Raw genomic sequence first — 26,025 nt, 5'->3', positions numbered from 1 at the left:
TCATGGGGGATGACAACCGGGGGCCCCCTGATGAAAGCCACCTACAGCCAGGCCCCCTGATGAGTGGGGCCAACAGTCTAAAATTTCTTAAAGACTCCTGTTTCTTTTGTGTGGGCCTGCTCAGTTCCATGTTCTCTTATCAAGCAATATTTGTCTGGAATGGTTTGCCTGTGATTTTAAGAACAGAGTTTATCTCGTGTACATTTTTGTAAAACATTAAAAACTTTTGTTTTTGGGCTTCTTGAGATTGTAAACCACTTTGAACCTTGTGGTGATTAAACGGTAAATAAGTCCTATATTAGATTAGATTCTTGGCTCCGGTGGATTGAAAACAGCTGCAGGTAGCATTTTCCATCCTTTACAAGTTGCCTCAGAGGAGAGGGAGTAGCAGTGGCCAGACTTGGGGGCCCTGCACAAAGTACTGGGCCCACTAGTTGCTCTGATTCAAATGCCCCCGTTTCCAGAGACAGCCTTCGTATCCTCTGCTTTTCCTAGAACTGCAGCCAATACAACCCTTCGATTCTTGTATCTTGCACTTTCCCATAATATGCAGGTGGTGTACTCTATAAACTGTTACTGTATCTTTGTGTCTGACTCTATAGGCTTGGTGCTGGATACAACTAAAGACTGTGTCTAGGTGTTATGTGAAATATGTGGCTTGGTTGTGCGTGTATCATGTACTGCAGATCACTTCTTAGCATGATCTTATTTCTTGTGTCTGTTTCCTCTCTAGATTCATTATTGGGCTTCCTTTGCTCAGCAGCGAGGTATTCAAGTGGAGTGTAACCAGGGCCACATATTTACCCGGGGAACCCAGAGACTCATCCCTCAGGGTGAGGCCTGAACAGCTCTGTCATGGAGTAGTTGATTGCATGAAATTTCATTCAGATTGTAGCTAAATAGCCTGTTTAGAATGAGCATTTTGTTGACTGCTTCTCTGGGGTTATACAGTGCTCAGTAACTATGCAAAAGAGATTTGCATACATTGGGAATATATATATATAGATAGATAGATAGATATTTTTTTTATCTTAATTGTCAATATCCAGCTTTCACTGGTTTTGAGATCCCTAGGATAAGTTTGGGAAGCCCTTACAATATAAAGGAAATGGAGGACTAACTTTATAAAAGAACTTGGCTTTCTCTCCCCTTTATCCATCCTACTGACAGCTGGGACAGTGATGCGTCGCCTGATCTCAGAATGGAGTATCCCACAGATGGTGAGTGACCTCAGCCTGGTCACTGTGCACCTAATGGCATCTACATGTGATGAAAATGCTGACCATCAGCTGGACAGTCTGGTGAAGAAAACCCACCTGGTCAGCCTATCATCTCTGACCTACCAACGCCACAGCAACCGGACTGAGGAGGTATCAACAGTGTTCCTGTAACACTGTGCCTGTAGTAGCACTGAAACTTCATCTTATTCATGCCAGAGGCAGTCAGCACTGAAATGTTGCCTCTCCCACTGTCTTTTCAGTACTGATTTTATGCTACATTGACTGGAAGAGGTCTTAGTTTATAGCACCAACTTTCTTTTTTTTTTTTGTCATAGGAACTTTCTTCCATAGAAGGGGAGAGTGCCTTCTATACACACCGGCTGCATCTTGTGGACTTGAGGGCTTCTTGGACTACTGTGAACAGGGACATTGCTTTTGGGCTGTATGATGGGTACAAAAAAGCAGCTGTGCTGAAGCGGAACCTGTCCACAGAGGCTCTGAAAGGGCTGAAGATTGACACACAGCTACAGGCCAAGAAGCTAAAGCGCAGCTCCTCGCACAACTTTGCACTTCCCAAGAAAGTGACCGTGCTAGTAAACAGCAGCCAAACTGAGAAAGCTTCCTCTGGAGGTAGGACATCTTCTTGAGATAGGCTGGGGGCTATTACAGTTGCAGGAAAAATGAGTTGTGCCAAAAGCAGGTGTAGATTCAGTGCAAAAGAAAAGCAGAATTATGCATTTGGAGAGCAGAAATCTGAGGGAAAAGTACATGTTAATGTGTGAGAAACTGATAATGTGCCAACGAGAGTATACCGTACACCTTGAGGTGATTTTGACAGAAAAACTGTGTTATAAAATGGTGACCAGAACCACAGGAAGCATCCCCTTTTTTTGTGGGCTGGAGTGTTGTGTTCAGTTCTGGAATCTGTGCTTTTGAAAGGTCGGAGGCTACCAAAATGGTGCAGCATATACACTTAAGAAGTGGAAAAAAAATCATGATGTCAGAATGAAAACACAAATCTTATAATAAAATTAGATACCAAATTTAGATTAGTCAGTATTGTAAAGCAGGATCCAAGATCAAATGTAGAATACATTCAGTGTTGTAGAGAAGGCTCTGACACGGTCCATTTTTCGGCAAATGGTGCCTTCTTTAGGAATCTTCAAAACATACAGAAAATATATATTGTGAGAAATGGTGAATATTATAAAGAGAGGAAAAATGAAAAAAGGTAAGTATATACCCTCATTTTTCCTCTCTTTATAACATTCATCATTTCTCACATTACATATAGTACCTGGAAGACTGAACTTCGCTTGGAGAAGTAGGATAAGTGAGCTGCAGGTGGAGGTGGGAGCAGTAGCTACAGAGACACTACCTTATCAACTTTTAGTCCTACTTTTTCCTACAGCCTATTGAGTGACTAAGCATCTTTAGAATGACTGACCAATGTTGGGGAAAATCCAGACATCTGGTAACCCTACTCACACATGGGGACACTAATGAAAACTGAAACCAAAAGCCTCAGAGCTTTCACAGTGGACGATTTTGCACCACATTTTAAGTGACAGCTGATGTCATATCTCCACAGAGAGGCTAATTCCTAAGGAGCTCATCTCAAATTTGCAGACTTAAATTACAGCTAAATCTTTGCATCAAAAGCATTTATTTGGAGCACTCTATTAAACATATAAACTACTATGCAACATCATAACTGCATTACTTGTAATCGTATTACACACAAAAAAAAGAATACAAAGAGTAGCTCTCCCTTCCACTCTACCTTTCATAGTTTCTTGTGGTGTAGTCCGAGGATCACTTCTGCAATGACTCGTATTCCTACATTGCCATGGTTTGTATCATAGGCCCAAGATGGTTGCTTGCAGGTGGGCAGAGGAAAGACAACTCCTGTTAAGGTAGGGTCATTGCATCACGTCCGTGCATGCGTGGATGCCATCAGGGGGCGTGGTCATAAGTTTTTATATTTTCCTTCGGGAAAATCTGGTAACCCTATGTTAAGGGAAAGGGAGGAAAACAAACAGGACAAAGCACGAATTTTCAGTATTCACCAAAAACACACGGTCAGTTTTGGCTAAAACCGAAACCATGATTGTAGCCTTTTGGCCGAAACAGAAAGACAGAAAAAAAAAAGATTTTGGGCCAGTTTTGGCACTGAAGCCAAAATTCGGCCAACTTCTTGTTTTAAATTCTTTATTCATTTTTGCATATTACAACAAGTGTATTAGATAAAATCATATGAACTTATAAATATACACTTGATTAACTCTCATATAACACATTAAATATAACATTTCATTACATATTTATATTCTAATATCTTGAATATTATGTATTACACCTGATATCTGAACAATTATTATTAAATAGAAACCCTCCCATCCCATCCCCTCCCGTAACAGTATTTCATACAATACAGTGAGACTATTGACATATTCATATGCATTATGAGATAAATAAAAATAAAACCCACCCTTTTCCCTTCTATCAAATATCTTACCTTGGGAAAATGTTATCATTCATTACAAAAGTCTGTTAATTCGGCCAACTTCTAATAGGTACTGATGCTGCTTGGGTCCCTAGCTGTTCTCTGGCTAGGGTGAGTGAGCAGAGAACAAGTGCACCATCATTAAGCTGCTCTTTGTTTCCTAATTCTAGGAGCCTACATGCTACAGAAGCTCATTGAGGAGACAGATAAGTTTGTGGTTTTCACAGAAGATGAATCTGGTGTCAGTGAACAGCTCTGTGGCATCGCTGCCTGCCAAACTAATGACATCTTTAATCGCAACTGGCTCATTGAGCTGGTGAATTGCCAGGTACCAAGCATATGGAGAGGCTGTTGTCAGATGAACTCCAGTTCACCTTATGCAAAACACAGGCTTCCTTTTGGAGAAAAGGATACTGTGAATATCTTGCTAACATCCTGTGCCATTCCCTGTGGCACCTCTTACTGGGAGAGGGTGGTACTGCAGGAGCTGTAAGCATGCCTACTGCTCCACCATTCTTTATAATGTCTCCTACTGTGAGAGTTTTGAACTGCCTGAGCTATGAGTTCCCCAAAACCAGTATTCCTGCACCATTCTCTGCAGCATTTACCTCTGGGAAAGCCTGCAACTGCAGGAGCCATGAGCTTCCAAATCAATATCTGTTATCCTCTGCTGTCTTGGAATTTTCTTATGGTTATTTTGTTATTTACTGTTCTGTTCTTGTTCGTGACCACAGATAGTGCTGCGAGGTGCGGAAACTGAGGGATGCGTGATTGTTTCTGCAGCCAAAGCTCAGCTCTTGCAGTGCGAACATCACCCTTCTTGGTATGGTGACACCCTAAAGCAAAAAACATCATGGACATGTTTGCTGGACAGTATGCAATATTTTGCTACCACAGAAAGCAGCCCTGCTGAGCGAGAGGATGGACAGCTGTGGCTGGAGGTTAGTTTATCTGCATGAATATTCCAGAACTGCTGTCACTCACTTATCTGAACAATAATTTCTTATACAAGTACAGCTCCCCCCTAGATGGAGGTTATTGCACTCTGCAGTCCCTTGGGTTTATGTTCTAGCAAGGTAGAGCACAGAGGGATAAAAGCTATTATAGCCAGAAAGAAATGTAGTGAAGTGGGGGATGGGGCAGCGGTACATGCTGTTATAGGCAGGAGTATTTGGAGACGGATGTTTAATCTTTTTGTATTCTCACAGCAATCAAAATGCACAGGTTATCAAATTAAATCACTTAATATTTCTTTAGCTTCCACCTGTAATAAATCCAGAGAATGCCCACACCGTGTTCCTCAGAAAGCCACACTGAGTATGTTCAATGCTTAGTTGCTTTGTGTGGTAGCCATCCTCATAGGAACCAATATACGGTGAAGGTTCACTCACGGAACTGCTTTTTGTTTATATATATAATTATTGTGTAATAAAGTGCCAATGCTTGAATATGATAGAAAAATCAATCTTCATAGCTTAATAGTATTCATATGGACTTGCCACTTAACTTAGACTGGTTCTGTCGAAATCCCCACCGACGCATTTCAAAGTTCTTCCTCAGGGTCGGGGACACTACAAAAGCAAAAATCTTCATTAAGTCTCCCGGATAATCTAAGGCGAATTGAATCTCACTAAACTTATCAGAACGGTTCACTTTCTTAGAGTATTACTAAATCCATCTCAATCACGCCGAAACTGTAACATGGCTGCGGCGTTCAGGGAGGAGCTAAAGAAGGGAATACCGACTTCCACCAATCAGAACGCAATACCCCATACATACCAGGAACAAACCAGCAAATACATTCATCCATACCGCCAGAGTCAGCCAATCGCTTGTAAGGTTTAGCCCATGAGGGATCATAGTATTGAGCTCAAACATCCAACATAATTCCTTAAGATTCAGAATGTGTTCAATATTGGTTCCTATGAGGATGGCTACCACACTAAGCAACTAAGCATTGAACATACTCAGTGTGGCTTTCTGTGGAACACGGTGTGGGCATTCTCTGGATTTATTACAGGTGGAAGCTAAAGAAATATTAAGCGATTTAATCTTTTTGTATGACATAGGAGTAAGCAGAGGCTTATTATGCCACCTTCACTTCTAGGTGAAGAACATCGAGGAGCATCGGGAAAGGAGTCTGGACTCTGTACAGGAGCTCATGGAGAGTGGTCAGGCAGTGGGAGGCATGGTCAGCACTACCACAGGTCAGCACTGAGTCAGGTGTTGCTGTCAGAGTCATTAGCTTTTGTTTGATTTCTCTGTGGTGTCATAGCAATGTGTGCCTGGAAGCAAGTATGCACAGTGCCAGCTTAAATGTTGACATTCTCCATGAGTCAATAGGAAAGTCATTCTTGCATGAGGGATGATTGCATTTAGGCTTGACTATACCTTTGCTAGTAAGCTTATAAGCTTTTCATGCATACAAGAGACTACAGATCTTTTTTTACCATGGCATGAGTTGAAAAGGTCCTGTTGTCGTCTTCATTTTTGGCTGTAAGCCTTCTTTAGAAATATGTGCTTGTTTTTCTTGCAAAATTCACTATTTATGGATCCTTATGTTTTCTTAACTTGAACTTTCTGGGGATTTTTATATTTTCAAAATCTTTTTTCTTTTTTGTCCAGCTAGACCAGTCCATACCAGTAGGGTATATCCCTTAACCAGTAGATGGAGATAGAGAAAGAATATAACTTCTATTGACATCTCTGTTAGAAGAAGAGGTGCAGTCTGGATATTTCTCTACCTTCAGCAGATGATCCTGGTTGGACTGGTAGAGCTGTAGTTTTATTCTTTCAGGCCTGAATCCCACTTTCATAGGTGTGTTGGTGGTTGAGTCCAGGGACCTGGCGTTTGAGCAAATGACAAATCTCCTTACAAATTCTCTCAGAGAAAGTTTCATGCATTTGTTTTGGTTCTGTTATTCTGAAATGAGGCACATTCTTCATTCTTGGTCTTGTCCACATCAGTCATAGAAGTCAGCATGAAAGGGTTTTAAATGAGAGAAAAGTAGCTTAACCAAAGTTATAAAATAATTTCTGGTTCCAAACAAAGAACAGTGTTGATGGTATAGTCTCAGTTTAGGGTTCAGGGTCCACTGATAAGGTGGCTAGCCCTCTTCATGAAACATTATAACCAAATAGCAGATTCCAATTTGTGGCAAGATCTTTGAATAATCACAGGTTGCTTTTTCTCACCTTTTACTAAATCTACTTCCTTTGTCTGTAACACTTATGTATGTGTGTGTGCATACATGTGTATGACTTAGGATTCAAAAAAGAGGCAAGTGAGATGTCTGTACCAGTTGTGAGTCACATTTATTCAAAACAAATACATAAAAAATGTATAAAAAGTCTAAAAGTTCTAGGTCTTGAAAAAGACCATATGAAGTCTCAAGTCAATGGAATCTTTTTTTGTGCCTTTGTGTTTTTGCCAAGGCCAGTTCGCTTCTTTTTTCCCCTGCCCTATGGCTTAGGGTTACCATATTTAACAATGGACAAACCCAGATGTATGGCCCTTCTCTGTTCTGCCCCGAGCCCCGCCTTGTTCTGCCTCCAACTTGCCCTGTTCTGCCTTCAGCTCCGCCCCCCCAAATGCCTCATCTCCTTTTTTTCCCGACTTCCAGGCTGCGTTTGGAGGGTCTCAAGCATACGCAGATGCATGTGACATCATCCGTCCATGCTTGTTAAAAGACCTCCAGATGCGGCTGGAGCTCAAGGTTTTCCAAAACCCAGACAGACTGCCAGGTTTTGGAAAGTCCGTCCAAGAACCTGAACAATCCTCTAAACAGAGGACACGTCTGGATTGTTCCGGACGTCTGGTAAACCTGTGTATGACATATACATGGTAATAGGTGGCGTTAGAATTTGATATCTAACGACATAATTAAGCAAATTTAGGTAATTTGTACAAGCAACACTTTGCATAATTGACTGCTAGAACTTGCTGCTTACTTACTTTTTACTGCCATGCAAAATTAATGGCAGTGTGATATTGTTTATCTTAACTGTGAAGATGGTGGAAGGTACCTTTTTTTCCCATGTATACATTATATATGTGTGTGTATGTGTGTTTGCACACATGTATGGCTGTGTGTAGCTGTTTACCCTGTAACAAGGGTTCTCTTCAGACATCAATTATGTAACCAGTTGATATGCAATCCCAGAACTTGAAAGCCTCAAAGAACCTTCTGAGCATGACCAGCATTTTGCCTCTTGTCACATACCTGCCACCTCATTTAATATGTTGGCAAGATGCAAGCCCCCCAGTATGGGATTGTGTGGCTGTAGGTTCCTGCTTTTCACAGAGAATCCAGGATAGCAGAGTAAACAACTATACTTTCTCCAAGGATAAGCAGTATTGCTACAGTTACATAAGTGTTGAATGCTAAGCTGAGGGTTACCATTGCTTGTAGAACACATCAATGTAAATTGAGCAACCTGAGCTCAATATTCAGAACAAGAAGCTGCAGCAGGTTTCATCAAATAAAAGATTTAACGAGAATGTTTTTCAGAACTGTCTGTCCAGAAACAAGAAGCAGATCAATACAGTAATGCTTTACGGACTTGTTCTACAGATGTTAACTGATGAGCACTTTAAGTACAGGCAGTCCCCCGGGTTAAGAACAGGTTCTGTTTTTTAAAACCGTTCTTAAGTTAAATTTGTATATAACTCAGATCCTAGTATTCTTCCCACCTTCTCCACCTCCTTGCTTCCCTTTCCATCCATCCCACTGTTCCCTCTCCACCACATCCAATATTACTCCCTCTCATCTCTTTCTTCCCCATGCATCTCTACCTCACTCCTCTCCCACTACAATGGCCAATAATTCTCTCACCCTCCCTATGTCCAGCAATTCTCCTCTTTCTTCATCTCTCCATGTGCACCATCTCTCTTTCCCTCTCACTCAGACACCCAATTCTCCCTTTCTATTCTCTCCCTCACCTCAGCATCTCTTTCCCTCACTCTCTCCATTCTTCCATCGTATAGCTCATGTTTCCCTTGCTTCCTCCATTCTGTGTCCCATGTTCATGCCCCCTCCATCCTTTGTCCGAAGTTTGTGCTCCCTCCCTCCTGAGTCCCAATGCGCCCCTCTCTCTCCCTCCCTCTCTCCATTCTGTGCTCCAAGTATGTGCCTCTCTCCGGTGGGTGTTTACCTTCTTCTGGCTGTCTCCCTCCTCCTTCCAATCACAGTCATTTCTCTGCACAAAGCCACAGGCAGCGGCTCCTATGTGCTTGCCGTGACTGAGCCAGAAGACTTCCCTCTGATGTCAGAAACTCCACTTTTTATTTGGAGTAAAGTTAAAGAGATCTACCCAATTACTTCAGGGGTGAGGGAAGGTTCCCTGTCCTCTGGTAATGTCAGTGAGAGCTGTACCAGTGGCAAAGGTGATTTTATTTTCAGGTTTCTTTTCAAAACTGGCACTCTTCACATAGAGGAACATAATCAAAACATACGTCTAAGTCCAATTTGGACGTAGGGTGCTAGGCGCCTAAAGTTGGCAGGATACAAGAGTCCATTCTTGAAAAATAAGTCTAAAGTATACTTTTTTTCAAAAGTTGTCCATTTATATGTCCAGGCATTTCATCGTCCAGACTGCCAGTATGTCTATCTTTATTCCACATTCTCATCGAAATATTCGTCCAAGTCCCAAAAGTCTCAAACGCCCAGAACAAGACCTTTTGAATGTGGGAGGGGCCAGCATTTTGATGGACTGTCCATCCAGACATAGCAAGAGAGCAGTGGGGTGCCACATAAACATCTCACCAGAACTCCCATATAAGTAATGTTGAGCCCCCCCAAAACCCACTATACCCACCTGTCTACAACCCCAATAGCCCTTATGGCTGCAGGTGGCACCTATATGGCAGTACAGTAGGGTTTTGGAGGTTTATAGTAGGCTCACATTTTCCACCATGAATGTAGTGGTTGGAGTGGCTTATGAGCCTGGGTTCTCCTCTCTATGGTTCACTAGCCCACCCCCAAGGCTACTTAAGAGATTCTCTGTGCGGTTCTATTAGGCTTTCCTATAGTAGGTATATATGTTTTTATTCTGATTTTTATGGTCATGTGAGGGGTCAGTGTGATCACTGGAGGAGTGTGTGGGGGGTCTGTACTTTGTCTGCAGTGGTTATCTTGTCACTTCTGGGCACTTAGACCTGGTTTTAGATTGCCTAAGTCACAACGTATAAGTTCCATCCAGGCAGCCTTGTAAAACTTTCCTTTATACCTGCAGGATGACTTAAGTCTAGGTTGTCTTAAATCCCGCCCTAACCACTCCTCCAAAAATGCCCCTTTCAGCTCTGGGTGCACAGCAGCATTCAGAGGCCTAAAATGTCCTTGGATACATCTAAAAAGCCGTTTCGATTATTGGCACTTGGACAACCTGTCTTTTAGGTCTTCCAAGTACCAACTTGGGGGGGTTTTAAGACATATTTCTGTTTTGATTATGAATCCCATAGTTTCCCCTTCCTCACTGGTCCTCCTGTGTGAGAGAGCCATGGCAGTTTCTACTGTTAATGTCTCTTCTAATGATGGTATGGAGTTTTTTTTTTGTGGGTTTGTTTGGGGTTTTTTTAAAATTTAAAAAATTTATGTCCCACTGCATCCACAGTTTTGAGTGGGTTCCATAAAAACATACATAAAATGTATAAAACTCATATAAAATTTGATTCTACAGCTGTTCTCACAGAAAATTTTACAAACACATGGTAAACCAAAAGTCTACCTATAACAAATAAACTGATTTGCTTATATTATCTCTCGAATAACGTTTTGACACCTCTCCTGAATTGCAGTAGATGACTGCTTGATTTCAATTGATAATAAATTCCACAAAACTGCACCCTGCAATTGCACACTCCCCCATAGACGGTCGAATTCTTACTTGTCTCACCAAGTTCAATGACGGAATTTCAAGATTCATCTGATTATCCCAGGACAGCAGGCAGATATTCTTGACTGATGGGTGACGGCACCGACGGAGCCCCGGTACGGACAATTTTAGAGTGATTGCACTCTAAGAACTTTAGAAAGTTCTAGCTCGGCCGCACCGCGCACGCGCGAGTGCCTTCCCGCCCGACAGAGGCGCGCGGTCCCTCAGTTTCTTAGTTTCCGCGGAGCTAAGAAGTCGCACGTTTCAACGGCTGTTGAAAACTTTTTCCATTTTTTCGCCTTCCCGCTCGCGTAAACGTCTTTAGAAGGTTATTTCCTTCATTTTATTTTACTTTCTTTCTTAAAAAAAAAAAAAAAAAAAAAAAAAACTGATTTAGTTTTCTTTCTTTTTTCGGTTTCGCCCCGGCGGGGCCTACTGCCACTATCGAAGCCTCGGCCTTCGATTTGGCTGAAGCCGTCTTCACATTCATGCCCCCTCAACCCGGGTTTAAAAAGTGCCAGCGGTGTGCACGGCCAATTTCACTGTCTGACCCACATAATTGGTGTCTACAGTGCCTTGGCCCGGACCATCAATCGTCTACCTGCACCCGCTGTGCGACTCTAAAGAAAAGAACTCTTAAAAATAGAGAGATTCAACAAAAACTTCTTTTCGGCACCGAGATGTCCGATACCACTCCGGCACCGACTTCGACTCCGGCTCAGTCGGCACCCACATCGTCGACACCACGCGATACCGCGTCGGTGTCGGCTCCTCCAGGTAAGCCGGCTAAGAAGCCTTCCCCGTTGGAGCGTCCTCCGGTCTCAATAGCAGCGAGCCCAATCCTGCAGACCTCGAGGCGCTCACGGAAGCGCTCCGCTCCAATAGAGGTGAGCCCCTCTACATCGGGTTCCTCATCCTCGGAGCGTAGAGCGGCACCGCAGGTACCGCAAAAGAAAAAGGCGGTACCGGTGCCTTCTCTCGAAGACCGTATTGCTGCTGTTCTAAAATTACAACTTAAAGAACAGTTAGAGCACATTCTGCCTTCACTCCTGGTACCGAGTCTTCCGGTACCAGTCCGGTCTGAGCCGCCGGTACCGACAGTGGATCGTCCTACTTTGTCAACTTCCACTTCGTCGGTACCGGTACAGTCTGTTTCCTCTGTCTCCATGCCGATTCTTGCACCGGAGCCGAGATCCCACCATCAAGCTGTTCAGACTTCGGCACCGGTGCATACAGTCACATCCCCCGGTACCGAGTCAGGCAGGTCAGGGAAATCTCATAGAAAATCCCATCACTTACAGTCTTCCACGCCGGATTCTCGGGACCGGAGCTTCCAAGTTCAAGACCCTGACTTGTGGGGCGACTCAGAAGACCCTCTCCTTTCTGAGGGAGAATGTTCTTCTGGTGAAGAGGACACCTCTGCCTTGGGGCCCTCCTCTAAACCAGAAGTATCTTCTTTTTCTTCCTTTTTAAAGGAAATGTGTGACTCTCTCTCTATTCCTTTGGAGGCTGAGTCACAGAAATCCAAAGCTTTTCTTGATGCTCTGGATTTTGATCAGCCTCCAAAGGAATACCTTAAGTTACCTCTCCATGATATCTTGAGAGAGACGTTCTATAAAAATTTGGAATCTCCCCTCACCATTCCTGGGGCTCCCCGAAAATTAGACTCTCTATACAGAGTCCTTCCTATCCCTGGGTTTGATAAACCCCAGTTACATCATGAGTCCCTTTTGGTCGAATCCACCCTCAAAAAGTCCAAGGGGGCTAGTGTGTATGCTTCTGTCCCTCCTGGCAGAGAGGGAAAGTCTATGGACAAGTTTGGGAAACGACTATACCAAAATGCAATGTTGGCGAATCGATCAGGGAATTATGCATTCCATTTCTCCTTCTACTTAAAGCAGCTTATTCAGAATATCTCTGCTTTTGAGAAATATCTCCCTGATCGGAAAAAGTCGGTTTTTCACCAAACTTGTTCTTCGCTTTTCCAGCTCCGGAAATTCATGGTTAGATCCATTTATGACACCTTCGAGCTGACCTCTAGGGCTACAGCCATCTCAGTGGCAATGAGACGGCTGGCCTGGCTTAGGGTTTCTGAACTCGATGTTAACCATCAGGATCGGCTAGCCAATGCACCTTGCCTAGGGGATGAGTTGTTTGGAGATTCCATGGACTCCACCACTCAAAAGTTATCGGCTCATGAGACTAGATGGGATACACTTCTTAAGTCTAAGAAGCCGCCAACAACCAGACCTTTTCGTCCACAATCCTCCTACCAGCGTAGATTTGTGGCTCGTCCTCTGCCTCAAGCTGCTCCCCAGCAACGACGCCAGAGACAACAAAGGCCGGCTGCTAGACAGCCTCAGCAACAACAACAGGTAAAACCTGCACCAGTGCAAAAGTCTACACAACCCTTTTGACTTAATTCTCCAGAACATAGCCAGTTTTGTTCCTTCTACCCAACTTCCACAACCTATAGGAGGACGCCTTACTTATTTCATAAGCCGTTGGGAACTTATCACGTCAGACCAGTGGGTCCTCAACATCATCCGCCACGGCTACTCTCTCAACTTTCAGTCACTACCTCCTCCAAGTCAACCAAAAGAGTCTGCTTCCAGTCCTCAATTAACCCTTCTTCTCCAAGAGGTTCAATCCCTCCTTCTTCTAAATGCCATAGAAGAAGTTCCCCTAGACCAGCAGGGGCAGGGGTTCTACTCCCGATATTTTTTAGTCCCCAAAAAAACAGGAGATCTCAGACCCATTCTAGATCTCCGCGATCTCAACAAATATTTGGTCAAAGAAAAGTTCAAGATGCTTTCTCTGGCCACTCTTTATCCTCTTCTCAATCAAGGCGACTGGCTATGTTCCCTCGATCTCAAAGAAGCGTACACTCACATACCAGTAAATCTGGCTTCCAGACAGTACCTACGCTTCATGATCAATCATTCTCATTACCAATACAAGGTGCTGCCCTTCGGCCTTGCCTCCTCTCCAAGGGTCTTCACCAAGTGTCTCATTGTGGTAGCGGCATTTCTACGCTCTCATCACTTCCAGGTCTTCCCTTACCTGGACGACTGGTTAATCAAGGCCACATCCGCTCAAGCAGTTCTTCTGGCCACCAACCAAACCATCTTGTTTCTACAAATTCTGGGGTTCGAGATCAATCTACCCAAATCTCATCTCATCCCTACTCAGAGACTTCAATTCATTGGAGCGATCCTGGACACACTCCTCATGAGAGCTTTCCTGCCATCCAATCGTCTTCAGACCCTTCAGTCTCTATGTCAACAGGTACTTTCACTGCCTTCCATCTCAGCCAGGCAAATGATGGTACTCTTGGGGCACATGGCGTCTACAGTTCATGTCACGCCCCTCGCACGTCTTCACCTACGCACTCCTCAATGGACCCTTGCTACTCAGTGGTCCCAAGCGACGGATCCTTGCTCACGACACATATCTGTGACATCATCTCTTCGTCAGTCTCTTCAATGGTGGTTGGTATCCTCAAATCTATCCAGAGGTCTTCTGTTCCATCAGCCCCCTCATCACCTGGTTATCACCACCGACGCCTCTCTTTATGCATGGGGAGCTCACTTGAACGAGTTCCAGACTCAAGGTCTTTGGACAGCCCAGGAAAAGAAGCATCAAATCAATTTCCTGGAACTCAGAGCGATGTTTTATGCCCTCAAGGCTTTCCAACATCTTCTCTTTCCTCAGGTCCTCTTGTTGTGCACAGACAATCAAGTTGCGATGTACTACATCAACAAACAGGGTGGGACAGGCTCTCGCCTTCTATGCCAAGAAGCCCAAAAGATCTGGAATTGGGCCATAGATCACCATCTCTTCCTGAAAGCTATCTACATTCAGGGAACACAGAATTCTTTAGCGGACAAACTCAGCAGAATTCTCCAGCCTCACGAGTGGACACTCGATCCTATAACTCTGCAGTCTATCTTCACTCAATGGGGCACTCCTCAGATAGACCTCTTTGCAGCTCCTCACAATCACCAGCTGCCCCTCTTCTGCTCCAGACTTTACTCTCCTCACCGTCTGACAGCGGATGCTTTTCTCCTCGACTGGTCGAATCTGTTCCTGTACGCCTTCCCTCCTCTGCCTCTAATGTTGAGAACCTTATTCAAGCTCAAGAGGGAACGAGCCACCATGATTCTGATTGCTCCGAGGTGGCCCAGGCAACATTGGTTCTCCCTTCTACTTCAACTCAGTTCCAGGGAACCTTTTCTTCTTCCTCTGTTTCCTTCTCTGCTTACGCAACAGCAGGAAACCCTCCTTCATCCCAACCTCCAGTCTCTACACCTGACAGCTTGGTATCTCTCGGGCTGACATCTCATGATACTCTCTTATCTCAGCCTGTTCGTTCCATTCTGGATGCCTCCAGGAAACCAACCACTCTGCAATGTTACCATCAGAAGTGGACGAGATTTTCCTCCTGGTGTCTTCTTCATCATCTTGATCCCACTTCCCTGGCAGTGGAGACGTTGTTGGACTATTTGCTCTCTTTGTCTGACTCTGGCCTTAAGTCTTCGTCCATCAGAGTCCACCTCAGTGCCATTTCAGCTTTTCATGAGCCAGTCCATGGAAAACTTCTCTCAGCTCATCCCCTGGTGTCCAGGTTCATGCGTGGGCTTTTCAACGTGAAACCACCTCTTAAAGCCCCTCCTGTTATCTGGGATCTCAATGTGGTTCTTTCTGCTTTAATGAAGCCTCCATTTGAACCCTTGGCTACCTCTCCTTTCAAGTTTCTTACTTGGAAGGTGCTTTTCCTTATTGCCCTTACCTCTGCCAGGAGGGTCAGTGAGCTTCATGCACTGGTCGCAGATCCTCCCTTTACGGTTTTTCACCATGACAAGGTGGTTCTGCGTACACATCCAAAGTTTCTCCCTAAGGTTGTATCTGAATTCCATCTCAACCAATCCATTGTTCTCCCTGTTTTCTTTCCAAAACCTCATTCTCATTCTGGAGAACAAGCTTTACACACTTTGGATTGTAAAAGGGCTCTGGCTTACTATCTAGAGCGTACGAAACCCCACAGATCAGTTCCTCAACTTTTTCTGTCCTTTGATCCAAATAAATTGGGACGTCCCGTTTCTAAACGTACGTTGTCTAATTGGCTGGCAGCGTGCATTTCATTCTGTTATGCTCAGACCGGACTGACACTGGAAGGTTCTGTCACGGCCCATAGAGTCAGAGCAATGGCAGCATCTGTAGCTTTCCTCCGCTCCACTTCTATTGAGGAAATCTGCAAGGCTGCTACTTGGTCCTCAGTTCACACTTTTACATCTCATTATTGTCTGGATGCTTTTTCCAGACGGGATGGACACTTCGGCCAATCTGTTTTGCAAAATTTGTTTTCCTAATGGCCAACCTTCCCTCCATCCCTCTTTTTGTTAGCTTGGAGGTCACCCATCAGTCAAGAATATGCTGCCTGCTTGTCCTGGGATAAAGCACAGTTACTTACCGTAACAGGTGTTATCCAGGGACAGCAGGCAGATATTCTTGCGTCCCACCCACCTCCCCGGGTTGGCTTCTTAGCTGGCTTATACTAACTGAGGGACCGCGCGCCTCTGTCGGGCGGGAAGGCACTCGCGCGTGCGCGGTGCGGCCGAGCTAGAACTTTCTAAAGTTCTTAGAGTGCAATCACTCTAAAATTGTCCGTACCGGGGCTCCGTCGGTGCCGTCACCCATCAGTCAAGAATATCTGCCTGCTGTCCCTGGATAACACCTGTTACGGTAAGTAACTGTGCTTTCTCTTTGGTTGGAAACTAAAGAACAATGAGCTTAAAACTACAGGCAGTTGTCTTTCAAAACTTTAAAGATCAAACTCAAAGTCTTAAACTCAACATGCCAGGCAACAGGTAGCCAATGTAAACTACACAAAATTGGTGTAATATGTAATGTAATGTAATGTAATTTATTTCTTATATACCGCTACATCCGTTAGGTTCTAAGCGGTTTACAGAAAATATACATTAAAATTAGAAATAAGAAAGGTACTTGAAAAATTCCCTTACTGTCCCGAAGGCTCACAATCTAACTAAAGTACCTGGAGGGTAATAGAGAAGTGAAAAGTAGAGTTAGAGGAAAAATAAATAAAAATAAAATAAACATTTTAACAAGACAGCATTGATCTAAATACTTTGGAAGGTAGAAGAGAGGAGAGAAAGGAATAGAAGCAGAAGGGGGAGCCGTTGAACAGTAGAATTCTGGAGAAATTTAAATGATAGAAATAGAACAAAACAAAGACAAAAGGCAAAACAATAGATAAGATTAAAGATAAATCATAAGCTGGAAAGAAAAATAAAATAAAACTTTGTCTTCAATCCACGGTTTCAGCGTCAGTGATGAAGTGGAGCAAGTAAGTTTAGGAGGAGCGATTGACGTTTCCAGAAAGGGCTTCTTCAGGGAAGAGACTTGGCAGACAGTCCCAGGATGCCTATGTCTCCTCCCCTGCGATGTTATCCCATCCATGCATTCCCTCCCAGATACACTGCCCGTGCCCCAGCCGCTCCAAGGAGGCTGCCCCAGATGAGGCCCACGGTGAATGCAGGATTCTCTCCTCTGCGGGAAAGCCGCCCGGAGCCGACAGTCGATCTTCTTAGCGGATTGCATGGGGGGAAGAGTTCACACTCTTGGTAGGATCGGGTCTGTGTGCTCTCGGTGGTTGTGGCTGGTCTCGTTGCTGCTTAGGTGTAAAAGCAGTTGATCTCCACTGCTGCTGATATTTAAAAACAGGCAGATTGATCTCTCCAATGGACTGCAGGGGGAGGAGTTCACACTCCTGGCAGGATCGGGTCTGTGGGCTCTTGGTGGTTGCGGTAGGTTTCGCTGCTGCTTGTATGTAAAAGCAGTTGTTTTTCTGCTGATAATATGCTCATATTTGGAGGCTTGCACTAGAATTCGGACCGCCACTTTTTGCGCAATTTGTAGAACATGTATCACATATTTGGGTAAACCAAGATGCAGTGAATTGCACTAATCAAATACAGTAGCATAGTCACTGTTCGAAAATTTTCCATCGTGAGATAATCTCTTAATCTCTGTAACAACTGAAGTTTTTTATTGTTTCATCTTTTTGGAAGAGAGCCATCCAGCATTTTTATAGTTGTATTTTTTTTATTGCTCTACTTTTAACCCCCCCCCCCTCCCATTTTTACAAAACCATAGTGTTAACAGCTCCGACACTCATAGAATTCCTATGAGCATTGGCACTGTTACTGCTACGGTCGGTGCTAAAAACCGGACTACAGTTTTGTAAAAGGGGGGTGGCATTAATTAGAATAGACATAATTTGAGGAGCCAAGACAGATATCCATCAGTCGTGTGTGCTTCAGAAATGTCACAGATGCATTTTGGGCATCGTTTAAAGCTCATTTTTCTTTTTTTAAAATTTTTGTTCCCATGGGCATTTCAAAGAAGACCTCTGCTAAGTTAAATTCAATGATCCTCTTTACTCTGCTGAAGTGAAAATGAATAAGGTGATGATAGAGGTACATCTGTATTCATGGCTGAACAAAAAATGAGTTAACAGGTATGTGACTGATGGCAGGAACACCTGAGTGAGCTCAGAAGCTTCTTGGAGGCTTCTGAGCTCTGGGAATACACACTGACCGGTTATGTCGTGGCTACTTGTGACGCTGTAGCCATCCTGATTGTCCATGGAGAAACAACTTTGTCTTACTGGGATAAACTAGCATCCAGCAGTCAAACGGTAGAAAAGTCATTTCTGTGTAGGTGGCAGGGTGAAATAGCCATGCACTTCCACTGTTTCTGACTTTTGTGTCCTGATTCTTCAGACTGGAACCAACCTGTAGAGGCCCAACATAGTCAGCAGGTGCAGAGAATCATTTCACGTTGTAACTGTCGGATGTACTACATCAGCTATAGTCATGACATTGACCCAGAACTAGCCTCGCAGATTAAGCCACCAGAGATACCAGAAAATCAGAAGGAGGATCTACTGAAGAAGCAGGAGGGTATGTATTCAGATGCATTTTTGTGAGGGGCTGAGTGAAAATATCAGGTGAGCTGTATTGCTAAGATAAGTAGAGAAATGCTATTGGAGGTTGAGTGGGCAGACTTGGGAGGAGGGAAGTGACATTGTGGGGATTGGATAAAGATACTTGTGAAGAAAGAAGCAGGATTGGAATTAGGAAGCACGGAGGGAGGTAATATTAGGGTTCCACTGAGGATACATGAAATGAAGAAGAACGCGGTATCAGGTTAGCATGGAGGTAGACAATATTAGAGTTAAGTATGTGTTTGTGAGATGACTGAAAGAGGTAGTGATATTCTGGTTATTTGTCCTCCTTGTGGTTAAAGGAGCTGCCGACACCTTCACCCTCATCCATCATGACTTGGAGATATCTACCAACCCTGCACAGTATGCCATGATTCTGGACATTGTAAACAACTTGTTGCTGCATGTGGAACCAAAGCGAAAGGTACAGAACATGTTTCTGATGTAGCTGATGGACAAGAGACAGGGTCCAGAGCTTGCCACTGATAGGCAGTGAGAGAGGTTCCAGAAGATGCTACTGATGTAGCACTTCTCTGAAGAAAGAAAGGTGAGAACTTGAGTCCCACAGGGATCGGTCCTGGAGCTGGTGCTGCTCAATGTTTCTGTGAGAGAGATTGTAGAAGGGTTACAAGGAAAAGAATGTCATTTGTAAATGACTGAAGAACATCTTACAAAGTGGAGATCCTGAAGGAGTAAATAGTATGTAAAAAGAAAGCTTGAGGAACAGTAGACTACTTCTCAGCTAAGTTTTAATGCTTACTCCTGGTGGAATTCTACACTACTGTGCAATGCAGAATTTGTGCAGAATTCCCAAGGGACGCATAATTACCCGAAGTCTGCGCAAAATATGGTTTTGAGCTACACTCCCTCTTCAAATTGCTACTGGCAACAACTTTGAGCTCCTTGTGTGCACTCTGCAGGCTTCCCTCTAACGAAGTCCTGCTCTCGATGATGTAATTTCCTCTTTCTTTGGCGGGACCACAGTAGAGGGAAGCATGCCTAGCTGGCGGCAGGCTGCCATTGACTGGAATTGGCGTTGCTGAGATAGTGGACAATGGGGAAGAGAGTGAGAGATGCTGGCTGGGAGGGACAGGGGGTGAGAAAAATGTATGGCTTGGGGGCAGGGGTGAGAAAAATGTATGGCTGGGGGGACAGGGGTGAGAAAAATGCATTGCTGGGGGGATGGGGAGAGAGAGATGCTGGCTGGGGGGGCAGGGGTGAGAAAGATGCTGGCTGGGGGGGGCAGGGGTGAGAAAGATGCTGGCTGGGGGGACAGGGTGAGAGATGCTGGCTGGGGAGAGAGGTACTAGCTCAGGGGGAGATAGATTGAGATGCTGGCTGGGGATGTTAGAGGGGGGAGAGAGAAGGATGAGTCAGATGCAGACTTGAGGGGAGAGAAGCTGTCTCAGGGTGGAAGATCCTACACAGAGAGAGGCACAGAAATATAGAGAAGATATCCTAGATGGGAACTGAGCTTAGAGACGGGGGGGACAGTGAAGCAGTGCTGGGCATGAAGAGGGTCAGACATGGAGAGAAATGCTTGATGGGAAGAGAGCATTGAGACAGGGCATAGAAGGACTGCTAGACACAGGAACATTGCTTGAAAAGGGGTGATTCTGAAAGAGGAATGATGGATGCAGGGGAATGGAGAGGGACACGGAGGGGAGAAGCTCAGGATAGAGACAGGGTGGACAGATGCTGGACAGGATAGATAGGGACAAAATATAAAATTGGCAGGTGATCCTGGGAATATAGTTATGAAAAAACAAAGAAAAGCAGAAAAAGGGACTCTAGGACCTAAATGAATGGAAAAATAAACTGCTCAAACAACAAAAGATAGAAAAAGTTTTTTATTCTGAATTTATTGAAATAAGTCGGCTTTTAGAAATGTTTTTCAACAACATAAAGGCAAAATGAAGTACTATGAAAACAAATCAGCCAAACTTCACTAAGGTGGGCTTTTACAAAGGTGTACTGCTAGATAAACTTGAAGGCTTCTTGTTTTCTTTAGTATAATTTAATGAAAATACTGAATTGTACTGGAATTCTGGATAATTAGCAAAAATATTGTTTAAATGTTGTCAAATAAACTTGCAGAATTTGCAAATTTTGTGTGCAGAATTTTGTTGTTTTTTTTTTGCATAGAATTCTGCCAGGAGTATATGCTGGGAAAAAAAAAGCTGAGATTCATTTTGGGTGCAGAAATCCAAGAGAGTAGATCATAGAGTGTGAGTTTCAGTTGTCCATAGAATGGTAAAGAAACCAGAAAAGTGAGACACTAACATAAACTATTTAGATAAAACCCAGAGCAATTTTGAAGGTAGTAGGGGAAAAAGCAAAGTTGCTTACCTGTAATAGGTGCTCTCCGTAGACAGCATGAGAATGCAGCCACACTTGTTGGTGAAGTCCTCTGACTGAGCCCATGTGTCGGTGCTCTCTCCTAGCTATAGTTAACTTTTGGCTTACTGAGCATGTGCAGGATGCCCTACACCTGGAGCCCCTCCCCTCATCCTGTCAGTTTTGTCTCTAGCAATATAACAAGTCGAGATGAGAGGACTGTGGGCGGGCAAGTGTAGCTGCATTCCCCTGCTATCAACAGAGAACATTTGTTAAAGGTAAGCAACTTCGCTTTCTCCGGAGACAAGCAGGGGATATGCAGGCATACTTTTTGGTGAGTCCCAAGCTGAAAAAGCAGACAGGCGGTGGATATAAATTACAATGCAAATAAATTACATAATTGTCCAAAATGAACGTCTTGTGCTAAGCTTTGGTCTAAACAATAGTGCTTTGTAAATGTATGCACTGAAGACCAGATTGCTGCTCTGCAGATATTCTGAATTAGGATTGATTTTCAAGTTTGCTATTGAAGCAGTTGTAGCTCGTAGTTTATGTGCCCCAATTGAATTAGGGGGCTATATATGAGCTCTTGTGCAACAAAAGTGGATGCATAATAATATATCTCTTTTAGTTGCTGGTTGGCCACGGGTAGCTGGATTGTAGGAAATGAATAGTTGGCTGGATTTGAGGAATTGAGAAGTCTCCTTGAGGTAAAAAAAGAAGTGCTCTTCTGCAATCTAGTGTATGAAGGGACTCTTCTGTTGCAGAGAAGTGAGGAGGTGGAAAGAACATCAGCAAAGTGATGGTTTGATTAAGGTGGAATTCCAAAACCACCTTGGGAAGAAATTTAGGATGAGTCCGTAATTGCACTTTATTTAGAAGAAATTGTAAATAAGGATAATACATGACTAAAGCTTGAAGCTCACTAACTCTCCTAGCTGATGTGAGCTCTGTAAGAAAAATTGTTTTCTAGGAAAGAAAGGTGAGAGATGCAGATCCCAGCAGCATAAAAGGGTCTTTCATCAATTGTTCCAAGACTACATTGAGGTCCCAGGATGGAGGAGGGTCTCTCAGTGGAGGTCTCAGATTGGTAAGACCTCTCATAGAGCGAGAAACGAGAGGGTGCTGTGAAACTGGTTTATCATACACCAATGAGTGGTACTCTGAAATGGCAGACAAATGAAATCTTACAGAGTGTCTTTAGGCCAGAGTTTGACAAATGTAGAAGATATGTGATGATATAATCCAGTGGGCAATGAAGAGGATATTGACTTTGCATGTGCCCATAAGGAAAAACACTTCCATTTAGCATGATAAGATTTTCTAGTGGAAGATCATCTTGCTACAAGCAGAACTGACTTTACTGATTGAGAGAGTTTCTCAAGTTTATAAAAAAATGTGATGTACCACTTAAAAAAATGTCGAAGCAGCGTACAAAAGAAGAATATAAAATCATCAGGGTGACATGACTAAGACAAGAACAATGACAAAAACATAGACACATTTGGAAAGGTAGGGGAAGAGAAATACAATTTGCGATAAGATAGTGAAATACGAGGGTCATTTCATAAATAATGCACACTTTTTTTTTTTTTTTTTTTAATTTACATGTTTTATTTTTTTCAAGTATTTCTTTACAATCCTTCAATACAATCCTTGTTTTGCAATGACCAAGTCCCAACGTCCGGGAAGCTTCATTATTCCATCCAAGACGCAGTTTTTGTTCAGTTGCTGAATGGCTCGAGTAACAGCAGAAGAAAGCTCTTCCAAAGATGCAAAACAATGTCCACGCATAGGTTGTTTCAACTTTGGAAAAAGGTCGATGTCTGGTGGACTCATGTCTGGACTGTAGGGAGCATGAGGTAACACCTCCCAGCTTTTTTTTTCGTAGTTTTTCAATGACAACATTCCTTATGTGAGGGCAAGCGTTGTCTTGAAGAATGAGTGGCCCAGCCAAGAGCAACTGAGGTCAGATTTTGTGCATTTTTCGGGTTTTGTGCAAAAAATCACGATAATACACTGCTGTTACACTTTTTCCACATGGAACTTTGTCTGTGATGATGATTGCCTTCATGATCATAAGCAAAAATCATCATTTGTTTGACTTTTGAACGAGCTTGTCAAAATTTTTTTGGTCGTGGGGAAGATGGAGTTCTCCACTCGTTGGACTGTGATTTCAGCTCCTTCTCAAAGTCTCTGACCCACGTTTCATCAATAGCAACAATGCAATTCAAGAATGCCTGCCCTTCAATGTTGAATTTTTGTTTCAGCTTGGTTGCATTGTCCAGGCATCTCTGCTGCTGTTCAGCAGTCAAGAAGTGGGGGACCTATCGTGCAGAAGTTTACATGTCTGAAGGATAGCTTGAAAATCCTTACTGCTTGTGAGCACAGTGGCCTGATGAAGATTCAGAAGAGTGGAAAACTTTTGTAAGAACTTAGTATAAGAAAACTCCTCTGTTGGGACTGGCTACAAAAGAGGTAAAGAAGGCTGGTCAGGGACCTTGTGATTGGACTGGAGGAGGGAAAGTTAGTGCTGGATATGAACTAAAAAGATGATCTTATATGCTGAGCTACAAGCAGGGTAGGGTATAGTGATGGAAGATAATAAGAACTGTCTTGGATAAGGAGTATCATCTTTTACAGTTGGTTATGCTGTGTGGCTGGCAGATGGGATATATCAAAAAATTGGATAGACTGGATGGACTAATAGCTCTTTCTTATGTCATCTACCATGTTATACGAGATTAATGCGGATAAAATATGCTTTTAGTAGCATAAATCTGCTCTTTAAAATGTCTTCATTTGTCTGGGCCACTTAATCTTTATGGGCAAAAGTATCGGAGACAAAAAAGAATGGGGCTGTATGCATGGTAGGGGGCAGGCTAAAATCTTTAGCTAAATACTGACATACTAATATTGCCACACAACTTGTGTGGGCAAAACAGTCTTCATAAATAGAAATTGGCCAACATGTTAACATAACCAGATAATTGCACTCCTCTCAATGTAATGAGAGCTTTGATGGTTTAATTTTGTATGCAAATACTTGGTTTCCTGATTTCCATATCCTGTATGTTTCTTATGTAAACATTTTTGAAAAATTCTAAAATAAAAAAAAGATAACCAGATAATTCTGGACCTTCTAAATACAAATCTCTATACAGCAAGTAGGCAAGAGACAGATTCTAGAACCCAAGAACTATATGCATATGTGAACTTCATTTTGGTGCTTTTTTTCCTTTTTCCTTAACTTTCTCAGGAACACAGTGAGAAGAAGCAGCGTGTGCGATTCCAGCTAGAAATCTCCAGCAATCCTGAGGAGCAGCGCAGCAGCATCCTTCATCTGCAGGAAGCAGTGAGACAACATGTAGCACAAATTCGTCAGCTGGAGAAACAAATCTACTCCATCATGAAGGTGCTGCTTGGGGGGGGGGAGCTTGGGGGGGAGTGGAGGAGCTGTCCCAGGAAAAGGGGTGTGATCACTGGCAAAGATCTGTGGCATTAGGTAAATACCTTTCTTTTGACTAATATTCATTTCTTTTAGTCTTTGCTGGATGAAAGTAAGAATGAGATTCTTCTTGATATGAACCAGAAACTACAGGCACAACTGTCCCAAGAGAAATCGGACTTACAGCAGAAGAGTGAGGATCTGAACATTCTTATCAGGTAACCAGCAAAGGAATCAAAAGTTAATTCAAAAGCTCTTTCTTTTTGCAATGCTAATCTTCTTTCACTTGTTTTGTTCTGTTTATTTATTCCCTTATTTATTAACAAAAAAAAGTGAAGTTGAGGAGGAGAGCTAAAGAGAGAGAGAGAGAACAGACTTTGGCAGGAGACCAGTGGTAGGAAACCAGCCCATGTTCAGTAAAAACTTACATGTTTTTCGAGACTCTAGCACAGCTAAGCCCAGGATTTGACTCCATTAGATAATTTTGCTAGGGTGTTGCCAATGCATTATGATTGTTCATAGACAAAAACAAGTTGAGATAGATCTCTTCCTGGTGGCAGCACCTGTTCCATCTAATGCGGAGTATTTTTGTTTGAGAAAGATATGGGGGAGATACCAGTGCCAGAAATATTATTCAGTGCTGATGAATCAGAATGCTGATGAATCAGAAAAACTAAAACAAGTATCTGAAACACCAGAAGATGTAATTAGGCAATTTGACAAATTGAAGAGTAGTAAATTGCCTGGACTAGAAAAAAAAAAAAAATCGCCTGGACTAGACGGTATACATTCCAAATTACATGGTACTGGAGGGTGGCAAATGTGATGCTGATTTTTAACAAGGGTTCCATAGATGATCAGAAAATTATAGACCAGTGAGTCTGATATCTGTGCCGAAAAAAATGGTAGAGACTATTATAAAGATCAAAATTACAGAGCATTTACAAAAGCATGGATTAATGAGACAAACCAACATAGATTTAGTCAAGAGAAATCTTGTTTTTGTAATCAATTACATTTCATTGTAATCAACTACATTTCATTGAAGGAGTGAATAAAGGTGAGCTGGTCGATATTGTGTATCTGGATTTTCAAAAGGCATTTGATAAAGTACCTTGAGAGAGACTTCTGAGGAAATTAGAAAGTCGTGGGGTATGAGGTAATGTCCTATTGTGGATTTAGAACTGGTTAAAAGATAGACAACGTGGATTTAGTCAAGGGAAATCTTGTTCCAGCAATCTACTACATTCCTTTGAAGGGTGAATAAGCTTGAATAAAGATGAGCTGGTTGACATTTTGTATCTGAATTTTCAAAAGGCATTTGACAAAGTACCTCAAGAAAGACCTCTGAAGAAATTAGGAAGTTGTGGGGATAGGAGATAATGTCCTATTATGGATTTTGAACTGGTTAAAAGATAGAAAACAGAGTAGGGTTAAATGGCCAATATTCTCAATGAAAAAGGGTAAGTAGTGCTAGGATCGGAGCATCAATGATATCTGTGGCTGGCGTAGAACTATGGAATTCCTTGTCTGGTATCCTGCGGTTTTGTATGGGAGGATGAATTTTAAGAAAATGCTGAAAACTCAATTATTTGCCAATGCTTTCTTA

At 43.0% G+C, this 26,025-nt stretch overlaps 1 protein-coding gene across 2 annotated transcripts in view; it reads left to right on the top strand.

Annotated features, from left to right (window-relative positions):
• KIAA0100 (KIAA0100 ortholog) overlaps positions 1-26,025 on the top strand; it is a 134,762-nt gene that overhangs the window by 76,938 nt on the left and 31,799 nt on the right. For both annotated transcript variants that reach the window (XM_033921661.1, XM_033921663.1), the window contains 10 exons: positions 734-833; positions 1,171-1,370; positions 1,556-1,850; positions 3,897-4,054; positions 4,461-4,667; positions 5,834-5,933; positions 18,408-18,587; positions 18,934-19,055; positions 24,228-24,383; positions 24,513-24,634. In XM_033921661.1, the coding sequence (XP_033777552.1) occupies positions 734-833; positions 1,171-1,370; positions 1,556-1,850; positions 3,897-4,054; positions 4,461-4,667; positions 5,834-5,933; positions 18,408-18,587; positions 18,934-19,055; positions 24,228-24,383; positions 24,513-24,634 (1,640 nt within the window). The remainder of the gene's footprint in view (positions 1-733; positions 834-1,170; positions 1,371-1,555; positions 1,851-3,896; positions 4,055-4,460; positions 4,668-5,833; positions 5,934-18,407; positions 18,588-18,933; positions 19,056-24,227; positions 24,384-24,512; positions 24,635-26,025) is intronic.

Source organism: Geotrypetes seraphini, chromosome 15 (genome assembly GCF_902459505.1).
Source record: "Geotrypetes seraphini chromosome 15, aGeoSer1.1, whole genome shotgun sequence".
In the NCBI taxonomy this organism is placed as follows: Eukaryota; Metazoa; Chordata; class Amphibia; order Gymnophiona; family Dermophiidae; genus Geotrypetes; species Geotrypetes seraphini.
The sequence above is the reverse complement of the archived record's forward strand: the minus strand, read 5'-3'. Positions and strand labels throughout refer to the sequence as shown.